The 20,530-nt window shown below is 36.7% G+C and overlaps 1 protein-coding gene across 1 annotated transcript in view; it reads left to right on the forward strand.

Moving 5' to 3' along the window:
• The first annotated feature begins 1,888 nt into the window (after nt 1–1,888).
• The window catches only part of LOC115413190 (transcription factor IIIB 90 kDa subunit-like), a 272,574-nt gene continuing 253,932 nt past the window's right edge, over nt 1,889–20,530 (forward strand). Inside the window, exons 1-3 of the mRNA XM_030125943.1 lie at nt 1,889–2,129; nt 6,913–7,121; nt 14,405–14,476. Of these exons, the coding sequence (XP_029981803.1) occupies nt 6,938–7,121; nt 14,405–14,476 (256 nt within the window). The 5' untranslated portion in view covers nt 1,889–2,129; nt 6,913–6,937. The remainder of the gene's footprint in view (nt 2,130–6,912; nt 7,122–14,404; nt 14,477–20,530) is intronic.

Below are 20,530 nucleotides of genomic sequence, written 5' to 3' on the forward strand. Positions count from 1 at the left end.
GAAAATGTACAGCAAAAAATTTGCTCTTTCACTTAACAAATGTTGGAGGCCTGGGGTATTTTTTGTAAATATTGTCTTGGATATGTTGACAATTAGCCAAATTATTGATTTTGGTGCATCATTAGTTTTTGGTTTGCACCAGATTTAACATTTCTTACTCAGTTGCATAATTCAGGACTTGTCCACGTCCAAAAACTGCCATAAAAATAGTATAGATTAATATATTTGTTTTGCTTTTTTTGCCTCGATATTTTGATCAACTTCAATTTTTTTTTTTTTAAACCCTGTCCTGTTCAGCGATTTGTCCTCCAATATAAGTGTCCTGGGGCCATGAGTTACTCGACAGTTTGGATCCAAGAGGGTTTTGAACCTTAGATCAGTTCCCCCTATTGGTTGGATTTAATTTTTTTATTACTGTATGGATATTACCTGATGGGAGAACGGGACAGGGGTTTATACACAAACAAACACTGATACAGTCCCTGAAACTGAAACAAACAACAGGCAAAAACAGAAGAGTAACAACAACATGAACTTCAACTCTGATCAAATATTGAATAACTTTTAACTCTTAAAAGTATGTTTTGTTTCTGGTAAATTTAAATAAACATTACCTTTTATTATTGGTGCTGATTCGTGAACAATTACTTGGGTTTAGTTCATTAATTAATTGTCATTTTATTTTCGTGTGAATGTTTAATTTGGAAATTTTTAACATTTCACTTGACACCCCCCCCCCCCCCCTAAAAAAAGACCAAACTCAAGCATCGAAAAACATATCTTCATGCATGAGCTGAAATCCATTGTGAAGTGGAACTAATTATTATTATTATTATTATTATTATTATTATTATTATTATTAGTAGTAGTAGTAGTAGTATACAGAAGAGGATTAGGGCCACTGGGGGGGGGGGGGGGGGTTCCAATATATATTTATTTTTATTATTAATTATTATAAGAAAAAAAATTCTGAATTCTACAGAGCCCACTGGGGGACATTGAGAAAAAAAAAGATTTGCAAGATCTTGTAAAAGTAGTGCGAGATCTGGGAAAACTTAGCCTGTTTTTTTTATTTTTCTTTATTTAATTTTTTTCCCTCACTGTCCCCTAACGGGCTCCGTAGAAAGATATGGAAGAGGATTAGAGCCACTAGAAAAAAAAAAAAAATCCAATATATATATATATTTTATTATTATGAAAAAAAGTCTGAGATTCAAGCCAGGATTCTGAGAAATATGTCAGAATTCTCAGTTTAAATTCAGAATTCTGAGTTTAAAGTCCAAATTCTGACTTTTTTTTTCTTCTCAGAATTCTGACCTTAATCTCAGAATTTTGACTTTAAACTCAGAATTCTGAATCTAAACTGAGAATTCTGATTTATTTCTCAGAATCTTGGCTTTAAACTCAGACTTTTTTTCCTAATAATAATAATAATAATAATAAAAATATATTGGACCTTAATTTTTTTTTCCTAGTGGCTCTCATCCTCTTCCATATCTTCCGTATTATTATTATTATTATTATTATTATTATTATTATTATTATTATTATTATTATTATTATTATTATACTGGGTATAACTTTGACATTTAGATTTTATTATCTGACTGCACTGTCCATTTAAACTGATGTAAAGTACCATTACACACACACGGGGTTCATTAGATCCACTTTTCTAGTATATTTCTCATACTGTGCTGAATTTACATATTTCCTTGAATGTAATATGAAACGCATTAGTATTTTAGGCGCATGTTTATAAAATCCTGAACACACTGGACGTGTTATGTCCACGGCAGGGCCTGCCCACGCCGCGGCCCCCCCTCCAAGCCGCGTTGGTCTCGTCCGTGTCTCCCCGGCATCAGACGCACATGTTGGGTGTGTTGTGTTGAGGATTGCAGGGACATTACAGCATTTAGCAGCCCACGGTGAGCTGCCACACTACTTTTGGCTTCCACGGTGTCCACGAAGAGCACAGTCACGATGAGATAAGTCAAACATAGAGAGACAAATCCACAGTTTGAGCAAAAAACACGTGTAAGTTGTGCGTGGAAGAGTTGGACACGCGAGCCGGCGTGACTGACTTGAGTGACAGACTGCTGCTGTGGGGAAACCACGCGTGTGTGTGGGTAAGGACACGATATTCCACACTGTTTGTGTTTATCAGCTGCGTATGTCATGTTTATTAACCCGGGCGTGTATGTGTTAAAGTATGTTATCGTTAGCCGGCTTTGCTAACACTCAGCTGTCAACATGTGAGGCGTTCACGGACCCACAGCCAACACAACTACACTACAACTATAAGGGAAAATGTGAATGAAATAGAATGTGAGTGAAAACGGTGGGGGGTGGTCTTCAGGGGTGGGACTGTCTGATTGGACCAGAGGAAGAGTCCGGGTTGAAATCTGAGGTAAGAAACAGCTGAGTTAGTCGCTGAGCACTGCCACGTAGCTGAGGGGCTAATGGGAGGAGAGAGCCAGGGAGTTGTGCACAATCACTGCTGGAAGGATGGCACTGCACAGACCCACGACCTGGGACAGATAGGAGCAGAACTCAAACAAGGACTCACATAAACATAGCTAGGGTAAAACTACTGTCTTCTGAATGCAAATGATAGAAATGTCTGCAAAAATGTTGGTTCTAAAGTGCAGAAATGGGAAGAAATTAAGTACAAAAACTTTACTATGTACTTCTTTAATACATGGTGAGTTCAAGTACATTTTAATATACACATACGAAATAAAAAAATAACTCTCATGAACATAGCTAGGGTAAAACTACTGTCTTTTGAATGCAAATTATAGAAATGTCTGCAAAAATGTTGGTTTTGTGGCAGAAATGCTGGTACTTTGTACCAGTGGGGGCACCAGGATTTTAAAAGTGTGTATGTGTGTGTGTGTGTGTGTGTGGGGGGGGGCAACTGGAGGGCAAAGAAAATGCATAGCGTGAAATTAACACTTTTCGCTTTAGCGGCTGATATATGTATATATATATAGCCTATCCGTTACACTTTATATAGAGGGCAATTTTAGGTAAAATCAGGTAATACTTAATGTATTCAAAGTATTTGTTACAAACTACAACATGAACAACTCAGACTTTCTGTTATGATTATTTAATAGGTACAATCTACTGTCACATATTTCTCTATTCACATTAGAAAAACATGCAGCAAACAAACAGCCAGCTGGCCTTTGAGAGAACCCTCTATAGATGCGTACATGGAGGGGGGACTGTCTGCCTGGTTGTATTATAGTGTATCAAAATGTGTTATGTACACTTTCATTGATGAATTTTTCATATTTCTTCATTGCCTGAATTTTCCCAAAGATTTGCCCAAATCTGGGTGGGGTGGGGGGGGGGCAACTGGGAGGGCAAAGGTTGTGATTGGGGGGGCATTTGTCCCCCTATGCCTCCCCTTGGTGCCGCCACTGCTTTGTACTTCTTTGATACATGGTGAGTTCAAGTACATTTTAATATACACACACAAAATAAAAAACATGATTTAAAAAAATAACTCACATGAATATAGCTAGGGTGAAACTACTGTCTTTCGAATGCAAATGATAGAAATGTCTGCAAAGACATTGGTTCTGAAGTGCAGAAATGGGAAGAAACTAAGTACAAAAACTTTACTATGTAGTTTTTTAATACATGGTGAGTTCAAGTACATTTTAATATACACACAAACAAAATAAAAAGTAACTCACATAAATATAGCTAGGGTAAAACTACTGTCTTTTGAATGCAAATGATAGAAATGTCTACAAAAATGTTGGTTCTGATGTGCAGAAATGGGTAGAAACTAAGTACAAAAACACTACTATGTACTTTTTTGATACATGGTGAGTTCAAGTACATTTTAGTATACACACAAAATAAGAAATAACTCACATAAACATAGCTAGCATAAAAATACTGTCTTTTGAATGCAAATGATAGAAATGTCTACAAAAATGTTGGTTCTGATGTGCAGAAATGGGAAGAAACTAAGTACAAAAACTTTACTATGTACTTCTTTAATACATGGTGAGTTCAAGTGCGTTTTAATATACTCAAACAAAATAAAAATTATGATTTAAAAAATAACTCATAAATATAGCGAGGGTAAAACTATTATCTTTTGAATGCAAATGATAGAAATGTCTGCAAAAGTGTTGTTTCTGAAGTGCAGAAATGGGAAGAAATTATGTACAAAAACTTTACTATGTACTTCTTTAATACATGGTGAGTTCAAGTACCTTTTCATATACACACACAAAATAAAAAATATGATTAAAAAAAAAACAAAACACATAAACATAGCTAGGGTAAAACTACTGTCTTTTGAATCCAAATGATAGAAATGTCTGCAAAATGTTGGTTCTGAAGTGCAGAAATGGGAAGAAACTAAGTACAAAAACTTTACTATGTACTTCTTTAATACATGGTGAGTTCAAGTATGTTTTAATATACACACAAATTGAAAAATATATATAGGCAGCTCTGTTCCACATTTAGCCTTGTTGTTTTTTAGGGTTGAAATGATCATACATATTTATTTCTCAGTCTCTTTTCCTCACATACAACAAGAAAACGCAGAAAATATGTGCACAGCTTTAAAAGACACCCAAATCTGAACTAAATGTGTTGTAAAGGTTAAAGTCACTATTTAGTGTGACCCCGTGACAAGAGGCAGCACAAACAATGAGAAACATCTGACGTGTTGAATGAAACCTGGTATATAACACTGGAAAATGAATGCTGTAAACCTCATATTGTCTGAACAAAAGGGTTAAACTCATAAGTGCAAAGGGAGGTCACACTAAATACGACCACTGTGGTTTACAGAAGCTGTTTTTAACCTGAAACTATTGTTTTTGCTGCTGTTCATACTTCACATATATCAGATTGGATCTAAATACAGAGACAAATGCATATGTGTGGACATTAGAACTTTACTAAAACAACAAACATAACCTAAACACAAGGCAAATCATAGAATTTCATATGGATTACTATATGCTTTTCCCACTGCACCTAGAGTAGTCATATGAACCATAAATAGACACTTCATCACTTTAAGTCAGTGGTTCCTAACCTTTTTTTGGCTCGGGACTCCATTTTAACATCACAAATTTCTGATGACCCCAGACATTCAAAATGGAGACTTTTTTCTGCTAAAATTAATTTCTTTTGGATCATGTAATAGTTTGCTATACTATGTTGCAAATAAACATTAATTTTAGACAACATTTAGTCTATAGAATGTATATTATTATGGACGGAGGCAGAAAAGCCAGGTGTAGGTTAGTGCACAAAGTGAGAATTTTATTTTCCTTGGTCAGGATATGTACAGTCAGTCCAGTTTGGATTTACAAGGCTGACAATTAATACCGAACAACAAGAACTCAAACTATGAATTATGAAAGAGCTGCAGCATCTGAAACTGACCACAATGAACATTTGACAGATAAACAGCACCACAGTGCTTCAGTTTCAGCTTCACAGTTTGTCATGTCTTTTAAGTATTGGGATTGTCTCTCTCAACTCACCATATATTTTTTTATTGGCAAGTTGGTTTTTTTTTTTTTTTTTTATCAATTACTAGAAATTTCAGGCGACCCCATTTGAATTCCAGGCGACCCCATGTGGGGTCCCGACCCCAAGGTTGAAAAACACTGCTTTAAGTAGAATAACCAAAATTAATTTAATCTGAGTTTTTATTCAATGAGCAAACAAACCTTTGTCAACAATGGGTTAGGATGTAAAGGGCTATTTTTTTTTTTTTTTTACTTTTATACTTTGAGGATGTGCTTTTCACTTTTTGTTCAGTCGGTGCTACTTTTAAACCTACTTTTACCTGAGTCTTTATTTTTGCCAGTATTTGTACTTCTGCATGTGCAACCTCCTGCAAAAGTGGAATTTTTAGGCAGGTTTAGACTCTTCAGGTACACCCCCCTCCTCACATGGACTTAAAGAAACCAGAAGAACCTGTTGCAGTGAAACAGTTGAATTATTTACATGTGAAAGTGAATGTTTGCTTCTAAAAGTTTTACAGTCGTTATCATATGCGACTCAGCTTTGAAAGTAATTATTCGCCCACCTCAGATCAGGGTTCTCTCTTTGTTTTAGGTGGGCTTAAGTGCGTGGAGATCTTGGGTGGTCCTTCCATAGTGAGAAGTGTATAATTTAGCCTCATTTTCAACCTTTTATCATCATCTGTGTACAAAAATTCAGAAAAGCCATCAAAAACAAAGCTAAAAAAACAAAAGTAGCTGAATCGCTTGGGAGACCACCTGCATCAGTCACAGTTGAGAAAAGTTATTTTTGTTAGTTTTGATGCTCTCCACATTGATATGACATGAATTTTTCTTTTCTTTATTATTCAAAGGTGCCCTGCCACACATATTTCATTTCTTTTGTGGTATTGTCTTAAGTTCATGGACTCTGTAACATGTTTTGTGGGTGTCTGAAAAAGCAACTGAAATTTGGAGCAGATTGGACGAAGTACCATTGAGTTGTTGCCATTTTGTTATTCATGGTGAATGAAAATTTGAGAAAAACATTACAATTTGATGCATTGCCATGACAACGATGTTAAAGTTTTGCATAGTGTTTTAATACATTTTGATCGCCAGTGTTTGTCGATGACACTGACCAATAAAATAAAGTCAATAAAATACAATGTGAATAAACTGCGAAAATGGCATAAAACCCAAAATGGCGGACTTTGTTTCGATGTGAGGTCATGTGACTAATTCAATATTTTGCTAGTGTTGGAGTGATGGGCACATTTACTAAAGTTCATACATGTGCTTCCATAGAAGTGTTGCGTAAGGGGGCACTAGTGATCAGATCAGTGCTTGAACTGAATTAGTCAGAGGGGGTTCGAAGATTCGCATAAACCTCTTCTCCCTCTTTTCCCATCAGGCTTTGAGGCTGTAGGCGTGACACCATGAGCCCCAGGGCGTGTAAGAACTGCGGCAGCTCGGACGTCGATGTGGACCAGGCCCGTGGAGATGCCGTCTGCATGGGCTGCGGCTCCGTCCTCGAGGACAACATCATTGTGTCCGAGGTGGAGTTCGTGGAGACGGGAGGCGGAGGATCGCTGGCGGTCGGACAGTTCGTGTCTTCAGAAGGTGAGAGGGACGTCAGACTGTAGTGAGGACAGTTACTGTATCTGTGGCCAGCTAATACCACTTTAAATATGAAGTAACATCAGAAATAGTCAAGCAGAGTTCTTAATCAGTGGTGTAGTGGTCCCTGGAGAAGTGGGTATACTCATATTTTTTTTTTAAGTAGTCCAGAAAACCCCCATTTTAGATACAGTTATATGTAAGACTACTCTGTTTAGTTTACCCAACAGTCCATCAGTAGTATTTGTTCACTATTATAAAATTATCATGACTTGATCAGGAGCAGTTTGTAGGTTTTACTGGTCACACAAGCAGCTGCATGAATGTAAATGTATTCAACATGAGGTAAACATTGGATAATGTTAGCCTTTCATAATGTTAGCCTACTAACGTAGTTGAACTATTGGCGACAAAGTCTCTCCTCTAAATGTGCAGTCATATGACCAGTAGTTTAAAACAGTGACTCATTCTGAAACCACCTTAAAACTTACCTCAGAATTATGTGTTCCATGAAAGTAGGTCCTCTCGATGTGTGTCACTCATTTGAAAGACGCTTATTCTGCCTTTCTCATTCACATTTCCAATAATCGTGCATCTTTCAATGAGACGTGCAGTGACTTGTCAATCAGCTGGGGTGGCACTGGCACCTGAGGTGTCCAGTCAAGTTCCAGAGGAAGCCAGCGCTAAGCAGAGCCCTGGCTCTGGTGCTAAGTTAGCATTATTTTCCTTGGCGTGACCGGCCCTACTCTGCCTCTGATTGGCTCATTAGTCCTCATGCCTAAAGTTAACCTATCTAATCAGTTTAGGTACCAAGTACTAGCCAATTAGAGGCAGAGTAGGACGGGTCATGGCTTCACCATCCTAGGGGAAAATGTGGGCAATTTGGCTCAGATACTACGAAATGGAGCACATCAGGGGGATTTAGAAGGGGGTATACGCAATGCTGACTGAAAAATAAGTAGGTATACTCCGTATACTGCCGTATACCCTGGACTACACCACTGGAAGTAATGGACCAGAACACACTTAGGACCAAAACCACCAATGAATCAACGTTCGTCGCCTGTCACTGGAAATAAATCCAGGTCTTATCTCTACAATCCAATACATTGGTATCTTTGGTAGAAGTTCACAGCTAGCTATTCTAAATGCTATGATGATCATTTCAGTAAAAAAACCAAAAAAATGTAACTGTAAATATTACGTATAGCCCCTTTAAGTTTTTATTCCATCATGTTCCAGTTTTTACTCACAAGGTTGAAAAAGAGAAGGGAAAAAAGAGGTGAATCCTGCTGAAGGGCACATTTATATTATGAATTTATTAATCATCCACAGATGACACAAGTTAAATCATAGAATTTGTCATATCATATACTTGTAGTAATGAAATCACATGACTATAGGCTCTGTCCACGACACCTACAGCAGATATAGGCACCCAGAAAACAAGAAGAACATAAAATAGTATAAAAGTAAATGAATAAATTAAAAGAAAATGATGAATGAGAAACTAAATACATACATGTAAAATACAGAGATGTGTAAATGTGCATATTTAAACACATTGCTACGGCGGCTGCATACGTGTTCTCTCAAATAATAAAATAAAGAACCTATAACACCAGAGGGCAGGTTTGTTAATGTCTAAATTTAGGACTGTTCAGTGGCAGCCGCTGATTTCAGAGCCTATAAATATCTGCAAAAACATTCCTTTTTTAAAACAAACTGTGAAAGAATCCAAGGAGATTAGCCTGTGTCAACTCAGGATTCAGAGCCTTTTCCTGTTCATGTCATGGATTTTCTGGAAAATATTCTTTTAAAAACATCTATTCAAGCCACAAGGCCCTGCAGAACCTAAAAGATCTGCTCTGAATCCTGTTAAGTTTATCCCTCTGAGACAAATTTCGTAATTAATTTGTGTTTTCTAAGCCTTTATGTGTGTTTACTTTTCAGTGGATGAAAGAACAATAAAACATCTTGAACTTTTTTTTATTCACTTGTGATGAATATTAAGAGTTTTCCTTAAAAACCTTCAAGGACATTGACATAATCCTACTTTGGAAAAAGAGGGTTTCAGAGGTTGTAGTTGGCAACATGTGGCAGTCGCTGTTTGAGCAGAATCAAGTAATTTTATTAATAGGAAAAAGACAAAAATCCAGGCACTCGCTTTGTTAGAAAATTTTAAAAAGCCTTTATTTTCAAATATTAACGGTATTGTACCCGTGGTGCCCTTGTACGAAAGCATGATAAGTAGAACTTGTCTGCCACCACTATCCATTTGTAAACTACCATGTAATCATGCATTGTTCAGGTAATAATTTGAGCCAACATGTGAGGCATGAAGGGAAGGGCATGTATTTGTTTGGCCTGTCAAGCATGATTAAATTCATACAGCGGTAGTGAACTGCAGCCTTCACATTGTAGCATGGTCTTCTAGCAGTAGAAATTTCATGAATGGCAGCATAACCACTTCCGAAAATGGCGTATGGCAACAGGGATGAAGAATTCAAAGTAGAGAGAGGCTAAAATCGCCCAGCATACCTCACAAAATTTGAAAACGTACATAAAATTGTGCCTAGTAGATAGTCGGGTAATGTTTCTTTTCATTTGGCGAGTTTGGCGGCGATCAGGCCTGTGAAGGCTGAAGAAAATCTGTACAAACGCCCTCCTGTGCTGCAACATCGATGGGACACAGAACGTGTATTATATAGTAGGATTCAACCCTTCTGGGGGAAGGTTCACTCAGCTCTCTGTGATGTGTTGGGATATGCAATCCCAAATTACTGTCTTATTCTGTACCTCGGACATTTGGAAGAAACGGTGCATAAAGGAGACAGATATCTTGTCAAGATCCTCCTGGTGGCTGGGAGGAAGTCCATAACAAAGAACTGGCTGAAGACTGATGCTCTGTCTGACAAACAATTGCTTTCAGTCATTGATGATATACTTGTCATGGAACATCTTAGATAAAAACTGAAGTTGAAAGAAAATCTCTGTATAAAAAACTGGGGAAAATGGCTGACATTCAGGGAAAAATGTGTCTATTAAAGGTGGGGTAGGAGATCTTAGAAAAATGGTTCGCGCAAGCTACATTTTGAAAATACTCAATTCAAAAGTCCAAACCCCATTCTTCAGACATCCCCCTGAAGCCACGCCTCCAGAGTACTGGCATACACAATGCTTGTTCCCGAGGGTTCACGAGTGCTGCACAGGAACAATTGACTCTATGCACAGGTCCACTACTTCTTGAACTTCAGGTGGCTCCTTTATTTCCTGTGTTTCATTATTGGACACACTGATTAATCCAGGTGTGTCTGCTACTTCTAGTTGTGATACTGATTAATTAGGCACACCTGGATTAATCAGTGCGGAAAAAAAGAACTCACCTGAAGTTCAGGAAATAGTGGGGCTGTGCATCAAGGTTATTATCATTAATGAAAACTAACAAAATGACGAAAACTAGAATTGTAAAAACATTTTTGTTAACTGAAATAAATAAAAACTATAATTAAAAGAAAAAAAATGATAACTAACTGAAACTGTACTGTGTGCTTACAAAACTAACTAAAACTTATAAAAATTATGGATAAAATTCCCTTAGTTTTCGTCTTTTTCAATGTCGGATTGATACAAAAGCAATTTATTTCGCTCTAGCAATTTTAGCTAGCAGCACCATACGGCACTTCACGGTCCGTCACTTCTCGTCACTTGTGGTTTATAGTCGTCTTCTTGTCCCCACTCTACCTGGAAACATGGAGACTAAAGTTGGGAGAAAGCAGCAGAGTCCTGTCTGGGATTTATTGGAATACAACGGCAAAGAAGAGAAAAGATACGACAAAACTAGAATTAATACTAAACCTAAACTAAAACTAAGCATTTAGAAAAAAAATGAAAACTAATAAAAACTAGTGAACCTGCTGTAAAAACAACTTAAAACTAACTGAATTAGACAAAAAAAAGTCAAAACTAAATAAAACTAAATTATAATGAAAAATCCAAAACTATTATAACTTTGCTGTGCATACAGCCCATTGCCCGGCTCTGGCCCTGGCTCCTGGCCTTGGCTCCAACCCTGATCCATGCATACCTCATCCAGTCTCCTCCAACAACTCCGCTCTTACAGAACAGCCCTAGTTCATACCTATGTGACTAACATTACATTTACTGCTGATTTATATTTGTGACAAAACAGTTTGCTGGTGAACTTTCCATCCTAATATAACTAATATAGCCAAGCTCTGGCTCTGTCTTCATTTCCTGTACCAGTGCTCCAAGCCTCTGAGAACGCACGATTCACGCACGAAGAGGGGTATGCACAGAGGGGGAGGGGGGGGGCAAATGGCAGTAGAGTTTGATGGACATATCACCGTTCAATCATTTCGAGTGGGCGCTTAAAATGATTGGATGGTGTTTTTTCAGTCCTGTCCGTTCCATAGGTGACAAATTTTTTTTTTTAAATTTTTGTGTTAGAGCATTTAATTAATTGGTTGTAATCGGGGTGTGAAGGGGATTTTAAGCAATATAGTAAAAAATGCTCCAGGTAAAGTAAGTAAAGCTTTATTTATATAGCACTTTTTAAAACAACATGTTACAAAGTGCTTCACATAAAGGAGAGATAGATCAAATCAAATCAAATCAAATCAAATCAAATTTTAAGCCAATTTACAGAAACCCTACAGAATCCTCCAGGAGCAAACACTTATGACTGGTGACAGTGGAAGGAAAAACTTCCCTTTAACAGCAGAAACCTGGAGCAGACCCAGACTCCTGAAGGATTGCTGTCTGCCTTGACCAGTTGGGGTTAAAGAGAGAGAGTAAAGGAGGAGAAAAGAGAGAGCGATAGAGATAGAGAGAGACTGGGGGAGAGGGGGGAGGTGGGGGAGATGCATGGATGCAGCTAATGCACAGATAACTGAACTAGAACATCTATGGAACAGTATAATAAACACTATTGTAACTATATGGATAAGTGAGTGATGATGATGAAGGTGGAGAGAGGCAGTACCACAGCAGCAGGTCCAGAGATGATCTTAGGAAAACCTGTGATGATCTTGGGAAAACCTGTGAGGCGATAAAGCACAGAGACTCCAGGGAAGAAGTCAAATCAGTAACATGAATTCACTGGGGCGTAAACAGAAGAGATTTAATGAAATGCTTGTTTATAAAAGTGAGTTTTTAAGAGTCGCTTGAAGGTGTCTATAGAATCTGATGATCTGATGTAATGGGGAAGACTATTCCAGAGGGTTGGGGCCAGAATTGCAAAAGCACAGTCGCCTTTTGTTGAGAAATTGGAGCGGGGGATGGATAGGAGGTTAAGGTTTGATGAATGGAGTGGTTGTGAGGGTGAGTAGGGAACTAGGAGGTCAGAAATGTAACTGGGGGCACCCCACTTTTAAGGGACCTAAACACATTCTGACACACAACACAGGCTGTTCTTTTCATTTGTTTGTTTTCTGTTCTTTTGTTTCTTTTCTTGCTCCTCAACCTGAGGAGATTGGATTGTATGATAGTGATAGAAATGAGAAATAAATACAAATTGTAAAAAAAAAAAAAAAAAGCCTATGTTTCATGAGAGCCTGTAGATGAATTCATAGGAGCTGGAGTTAAAAACACACCAACACGTATTGGCATGCTGAAGGTGGCCTCTTCAGGTCATACTCAAAACTGGTAGAAGTTGCGTTTAATGTGTGATATGAACAAGCACACACAAAAATTGGATTTCACCAAAAATCCAAATTGTGTATTAAGACCTGCTGTCTGAACGTAGCCTTAGTTGTAGTTGCTGAGTGTGTGTTTGGAAGCAGCAGGTTCTTATCAAACAGAATCCAGAGCTGTTCACCTCTGAGTGACTCATACCTGCTCTTTATCTCTGACCTTCAGCCTCCACTAATGTTTACAAAGGTTTTGGATTCTGCTGTAGTTCCTCCCCTGACCACTGGGTGGTGCTGGACTACAGTCTACATAATCCAGCTCCTCAGGATATTCTGGTTGTTGATTTGTAGAAGTAATTCAGCTGTGAATTAATAGAGGTTAACTATGAAATTAACCTCGATTATGGATTCTTAATAACAAAATACAACAGCATTAATCAGTGTCTCATCTGATTCTGATCCAGAGTTTAAATATTGAATCTAAAGTGAGTTTATGTGGTGCATTTCATAAATAATGTGTTTTACATAAATAAAATGAGCATCTAAAGGGAAATGAAACAATGTACTTAAACGATTGAATATAAACAGAGAATCTATATAATGTAATATAATATCATATAATATAATATAATATTTATAAAATGCTGATTAAATGAATATACACTATTCCAGACTTACATGGCAATAGGAATTATTTAAGTGAAGTTAGAATAAAGTGTAAGGTATAGAGTTTATTCATGTTTCCAACCTTGATGTAACAGTGTTTATATTTATTCTACTGAAAATTTGTTCCACTTATTTGAAGAATAATGGATAAATGTTGTCTCTATGTGTTTAGTTTAATTTTAAGGCCTTTTACTAAGTTTTCTAAGGGTTACCTTTGAACTAAAGGCTAAAAAACTGTTTTCATAACCTGAAAAGCCATAATTTATTTTATGGAGTTACATTTTGCTACTCTCATACCTTCAAACAGTTGTTTTATTACTCTGTTAATACTATGTAGCTGCAAATTTGTACAAATTTCAGCACAATTGGTGAAAAATGAACAACTGCTCAGGCTCTGATTATATTGCATTCAACTCCCTGGGACAAATTTGAATGAATAAATGAGTTAATATTGTATTTATGACATAAAAAACACAAAACAACTTGACCTGTACTTAGAGATTTAAAGCTTGACATGACTTTTTAAAGAAAATCCATGACATGTATTGAAAAGTCACAGGGGATGTGGTATGAAATGAGCCACATATGCCTTTTATTTATAATATTTTATTGGTTTTACACATAGGTGGGTCATTTCATACAACTATGATTATATATTCTGTCATGATATACTCTGATATACTTTTAGACTGACTTTTCATTAATGTCTCAGTCTTGTGTAAAGCTATTTGCAGTAAAATGGAACCTGAACATGAATATGATATTTCATATCACACTTTGAATGTTTTCTTTGTTAATTTATACCTGAACATCATCAGTAACGCAAAGACACAGAAGAGTCTGTTATAAAAATGTACCTTCCAGGAAGAACAAGTACAATTTTTTCCCCCTTTATAAATAAAATTCTGACCTGTTCTGTTAGGTTTCTGTCTGATGTCCTTCCTAATGTTAGTATTTTGTGTTTTTCAGGAAGTAAAAATCCATCTTTTGGAGACGCTTATCTCACAGGGAAGGAGTCCAGAGCACAGACTCTGCAGAAAGGTGAGTGACCAGCAGGGGGCGACACAGACTTTAGAAACATCAGTGGGAAACTTGTCCATCTCTTAACATAAGATAAAAAAAGCAAATTGTACTTTATTACCCCACCCCCCCGAAGGGGAGGCGAGGGGTATTGTTTTTGGTTCAGTTCGTTTGTGTTTTTTCGCTGTCAACACTTCAGCAGCAGAACTATTGGTTGAATTCATACCAAATTGGGTTCATAAATTGACAGTGACCCAGTGCAGATGTGGTTACGTTTTGGAAAAAGCAGGCCAAAGTTCTAATTTTTATAAATTTTTACCCCCCCCATTTACTTATAATGGGTGAAATTTCAAATATCTATAAAAACATCAATTTTGTTTCAATTTACTTCAAACTTGGCACATACGAGGGCCGTTCAATAAGTTCATGGCCTCACCCAGAACAGAACAACACAGACTGATAATTTATATTTTATTTTTCAACATAATCTCCATTTACAGCAATGCACTTGGTCCATCGATGTTCAAGCATCACTATCCCATCACGAAAGAATGGAACATCCTGTATTATAACAACCAGTATTTCTGGGTGAGGCCATGAACTTATTGAACAGCCCTCGTATATAGAAGCAGTTGATATACTGACATCATCACATGCATAGACATGATGACATCAGCTGGATCGATGCCAAAATGAGTTACAATACGTACGAGGGGCGGGGTTTGTTGTGCCTGGAACCACTTGTTTTTTCTGTGGATAGAATACAGAAATACATAATGTAAATAAAATACATATACAAATACATGCTTAAATTACATGAATTAAAGTTCTACTAATATAACTTGTGCAGTTTAAACACTGTTGCACCAGAAACCATGAACTTTACACCTATATTGCTCTTGGATGATGCTGGAAATGTAAATCTGTGCTGTGACGGAACAGAGTCTTACTGAATTTGATCAGATGATTTGTACGGGTCAGTCTAGACCTGGTTTTGTACAGTATCTGGTCAGAGATGTCGGTCTGTTGAGGATATTTGATAAGACTACAATGGAAACAGTGCTCTTACTTGTGGACTTGATGGTTGAATTAATTTGTCCTGATAAAACTAATGCAGTTACAGTGAATGTAGCTCTTCACTTTTTAGCAAAATGTGGTTTATTTTCGTGCCAGCTGTTTGTGTTGATTTATTTTCATTTCTGTGAATCACTGGAGTGTCAGCATATCCTCATTCAAAGAAAAATATTAAACCCTAAATTATAACTTAATAAATTCTACGTATTTGGTCAGTATGAAATATCAGTGTGAAGTAAAGAAAACAACCACCATGGTCTCATCAGAGCCACCAGCATAAGGCCATAATAAGGCTGTTTCTGCTGTGGTAAAATCAGCTCTGATTGTCAAGGTCTTGATTGTGGTCATGTGGTTTATGAGGCATGTCGGCTATCTTGTTATCTGGCATTAATAAGAACAGCTAAAGGGAAAACACATCTTTGATAACATCAGGTTTTCAAGTAGGTTCTGTCTTATTAAATCAACTACAGATTTGACATTTAGACTCTTCCAGTGTTGCCTAGAATACGCTTAAAGGACTGATATTTTGCTTTTTTAAATGGAATTCTGCATTTTCAAACATTTCCCTGTGGTCTACATAAACTGTAAATGCTCTGCTTGGGTCTGAATTCTTCATTAATTCAACTCCACAGGTCCATCTTCAACCCTATTTCTGAGTAATGACACCAGAAAGGTCGTTTTGAGCGCTGGCCCTTTAAGAAGGAATTAAAACCGGTTGTTAAAATCCACTCGACTTTTGCCAAAATGAATTTAAAGATAGCTTTGCAGCACCTGGAGGGTTCAAATTCAACCTTTTTGAACTATTAGGGTCCAAATACACAAATAAATTAACCAAAGGCTAATAAAAGTGGGTTTAGCAAAATATGACCCCTTTAACACTACATTTAGTGACCCAGCAGCAAAGGTTATTATCGTTAACGAAAACTAACGAAATGACCAAAACTGGAATTAAAAAAACATTTTTGTTAACTGAAATAAATAAAAACTATAATTAAAAGAAAAAAAAAAAGATAACTAACTGAAACTGCATTGTGTGCTTACAAAACTAACTAAAATGGATAAAAATGATGGATAAAATTCCCTTCGTTTTCGTCTTTGTCAATGTCGGATTGATATGAAATCGATTTATTTCCCTCGCGCAATTTTATCTGCTGGCACTGTATGATATTTAACGGTCCGTCACTTCTCGTCACTTGTGGAGAAAGCAGCAGAGTCCTGTCTGGGATTTATTTGAATATGATGGCGAAGAAGATAAAAAATATAAAGAAACTAAAACTAAACTAAAACTTGGCATTTAGAAAATAACGAAAACTAATAAAAACTAGCAAACCTGCTCTAAAAACTAATTAAAACTAACTGAATTACTGAAAAAAAAAACAGTCAAAACTAAATAAAACTAAACTATAATGAAAAATCCAAAACTATTATAACCTTGCCAGCAGCAGTAGTATTTAGAAAAGTATAATTTAAAGGTATCTAGTCTACATTCACTCTCTCGTCTCTTTCCATCATCTGTGAATGTATATGGTAATGTAATGATGTAGCATCGCCAATGGAAAAGCAAAATTGTAATTAAAAAACCCACAATAAGAACCAGCGCTGGCCCTAAACTAGCACTGGGACCATTTTAGTCATATTACAGTTTTTTCAGCATTGAGACCAAAGTAACTGTGGTTTTTGTTCTTGATATTCACACCATTCAACGCAAAAACAGAAAAGATAGAACCAAAAAGTATGGTCAAAACAACTTGAAATGCTCATACACAAACACCGGTGTTTTACTGAAGCTGTATCAGACTGCAGATGTGGTCTGTACCTGTTGATTCAGACTCCAAGTGAAGCTAATTTACCTTAAAGTGTAATACCACTGACAACCACTAGATGGAGGTGAAACAAAGCTCTGACCTCCACAGACTTGCATTGAACCTTTCAATATTTGTGTGATTCTGGTCTTGTGTGTTTTCCTCGAACCTTCTTATAACGGTTCTCCTGGTGCATCTTTAAACTAATCCTCTGTTGATAAGATTTTCTAATAAGATTGAAAGGAAGTTTTTAATATCTGCCATATGGGCTTTGATTGACAGGTGTGATTGACGGATCTTTCAGACTTCCAGATCTTCTCTTTACTGAATAATATTTTTTTCCTACTGTTGTTAAATTAACAATGTTGGATGATTTCAGTAAGTTTTTAGCATTAGCTCCCCCATCATCCCTAGCACTTCCTGTCCAAATATACCACCTCTGACCCCTAAAATCCAAGACGGCAGTGACTAAAATGTGACTCGGTTTAACTTTAAAACCTGCCACTGCTGTGCACAACGTTGGTCTGTAAGTTTATGAATGACCTTCTGTGTTCTCTCTTTGGTAAATGGGATGTTACAGGTTAAAGGTCGGGCCCAGTGGATCCTAAGCCTGTCTTAAAGCTACAGTGTGGTCGTTGGGCTTGTGGTCGTAACCTGCTTTCATGGCAGTTGATGGAGCCTCTAGTTTACAGCACGGATATAATGTCATGTTACAACACTGGAGAAAAACTGGAGAGAAAACAACACTGGAACTACGTAATCAGAATTAGAATAGGTTTTTATTAATATTTGGCATTACATCACATTCTTTTAATTTTAACCCAAAATCAAAAAAATCTGATTGCCTTCACCACTCTTCTACACTGAAAAAAATTGGGGGTGTTATTTACTTTGGAAAACTTAGGGAAGTATTTGCCCTTAGAATTGTAAGTAAATTCTACAAGGGTGATCATCAAGTAAACTTTACTTGCGGATGAACGTTTATTTTATTAGCAAACCTCAGGTAATTTACTGATGATTATTAATATGGACATTGGATTTTACTTTCTCCTTCTTTGTAAGTTTTATTTCGACTCTGACTGCTTCAAACTGAAAAATGCTAATGCTAATGCATCTAAAGCTAATGGCTTTTCAAGGTAATTTTTAACCCTTTCATGCATGAATTATGAGACCCTCAATCAAGATTTTTTTTCTTGTGTGTATTTTAGGGATGCACCGATACGAGTATCGGCATCGGCTCCGATACTCAGTGTGTGTACTCATACTCGTAAAAGATATCCGATACAAATGCACCGATACCACTTACGGCCGTGTGACATTCACAGTTCAGTGCAGCAGGTACGCGGCGGTGGAATAATATGTGGGGAGTGTGGAGATTTTTCAGAATAAATGACGGTGATAAAAGTAACGCTGACTGCAAGTAACGTTAAAGACAGATACGGACGCAGCGTTCTGTCTGTCCTCTGTGTACATTCCATCCGTTTTCCAGGTGCTGGCGGATGCGTAAACAGAATGAGAATACCAGCGGGAGTACGGAGCGGTGCGGACCGCCGCCAACAGAAGTGAAAACGAAACTTATCGCTCATTTCTCTTTTCCCTTCCTGCTGAAGCTAAACTTTTAAACCTTACCAGTGAAAACGCTGCAATATTAGTATCACATTAGTGTTGCCTCCGTCGTCTCCATGTTTGTTATTACTGACTTTCTTCTTCTCAAAAGACTTTACTCTTCTTCGTGGTATTGTCCAGTATGGTTAATTCAGACCGGTGCCCCTTGGTGGATTAATTGAGAAACGCTCATTCCAACACATTAAATGTCAGTAGCAGCACTTTGTTCCAGTCAGACTAAAGACAACAACAATAAAGCACATTTACAAAAGGAACTAACAACTGGAATGGGATCATTAAGGACTAGTATCGGTACTCGATATCGGCAAGTACTCAAATGTAAGTACTCGTACTCGTACTCAGTCTGGAAAAAAGTGGTATCGGTGTATCCCTAGTGTATTTATTCCTCTTTAGGCATGAAAAAAACATGCCTAAAGAACATTTTCTTATGAACCTATTTTTCATGGAGTTGCAAAAATGTCCACTCAGCTGGACACCACACGTTGAATTTTTGGAGCAAAGAAACATGTATTTACTGATATATTGTGTGAAAACTATGAAATAAAAACATTTTAATGCTTATTATAGGTAATTCATTTATTAGACATGGGTAGTTGTTTGTTTACTTTCTTTACTAGTTTATCTGATAAATGAATTATCTACAAAAATTATATGTGGAAGACAGTGTGAACCTTTACCAAACATTTTTAATGTTGCTAATCTAATGTTTTCTCACATTTTAACATTCTAATACCAGTCATTACTCAATTCATGGAGATATAATGCAAAAAAAACCCAACAACTTTTGTTTAAAAAAACTGTTAATTACAGACTAATAACAATGAAAGCAATTGATTTATACTTAAACATGTTACTCTAGATCAGGTTTATCAAGAACAGCACAGTTACAGTAATGGTATGAGTGTCAGTGTATGGGATGATGCATAAGCGTCCACTATGTTGGCTGACATGGAACTGAAACAACAAAATCCATGAATATACAAGAGAACAGCTGTAGAATAACTGTCCACTGGAGTGACCAGTGTGCATGAAAGGGTTAAATACTGTGATGTTTTGGTAGAACAAAGTTACAGGAGAGTGAACATTGTTCGCACTTCTTGGATCCCACTACACCACACACTTATGAAAAGGCAGTGATATTTACTTTCATTAAACAACGCAAGTGTAAAACAGTATAGACTGTATGACCTACCCATGTGAATATAGAAATAAAGGATCTTACAGGATTCCCCAAAAATAATAAAAAACAAAAACATGAACCTTCGCCATATCTCCTTTTGAATAAATACCTAAAAATATCTATACAGTACTTTTTGATATCAATACAGTATCATGAAATGAAATATCACAACATATTGCAGAATCGATATTTTCTTACACCCCTGAGGGTTATTGTATATTATTGGAAGTTTCAAACATCTGAATGAGTTTGAAATCTAATGAAAATAATTGTAGAGAAAGTTTCAAAATCTTGGATGTTTACACAGACTAAAAAAAATAAAATAAAATGCAAAATCTGTGCAAACATTTTTCATCTATGCTGCTATTTTTCACAACTGCAGCATTTTTCTTC

This window comes from Sphaeramia orbicularis, chromosome 22, assembly GCF_902148855.1.
Source record: "Sphaeramia orbicularis chromosome 22, fSphaOr1.1, whole genome shotgun sequence".
In the NCBI taxonomy this organism is placed as follows: domain Eukaryota; kingdom Metazoa; phylum Chordata; class Actinopteri; order Kurtiformes; family Apogonidae; genus Sphaeramia; species Sphaeramia orbicularis.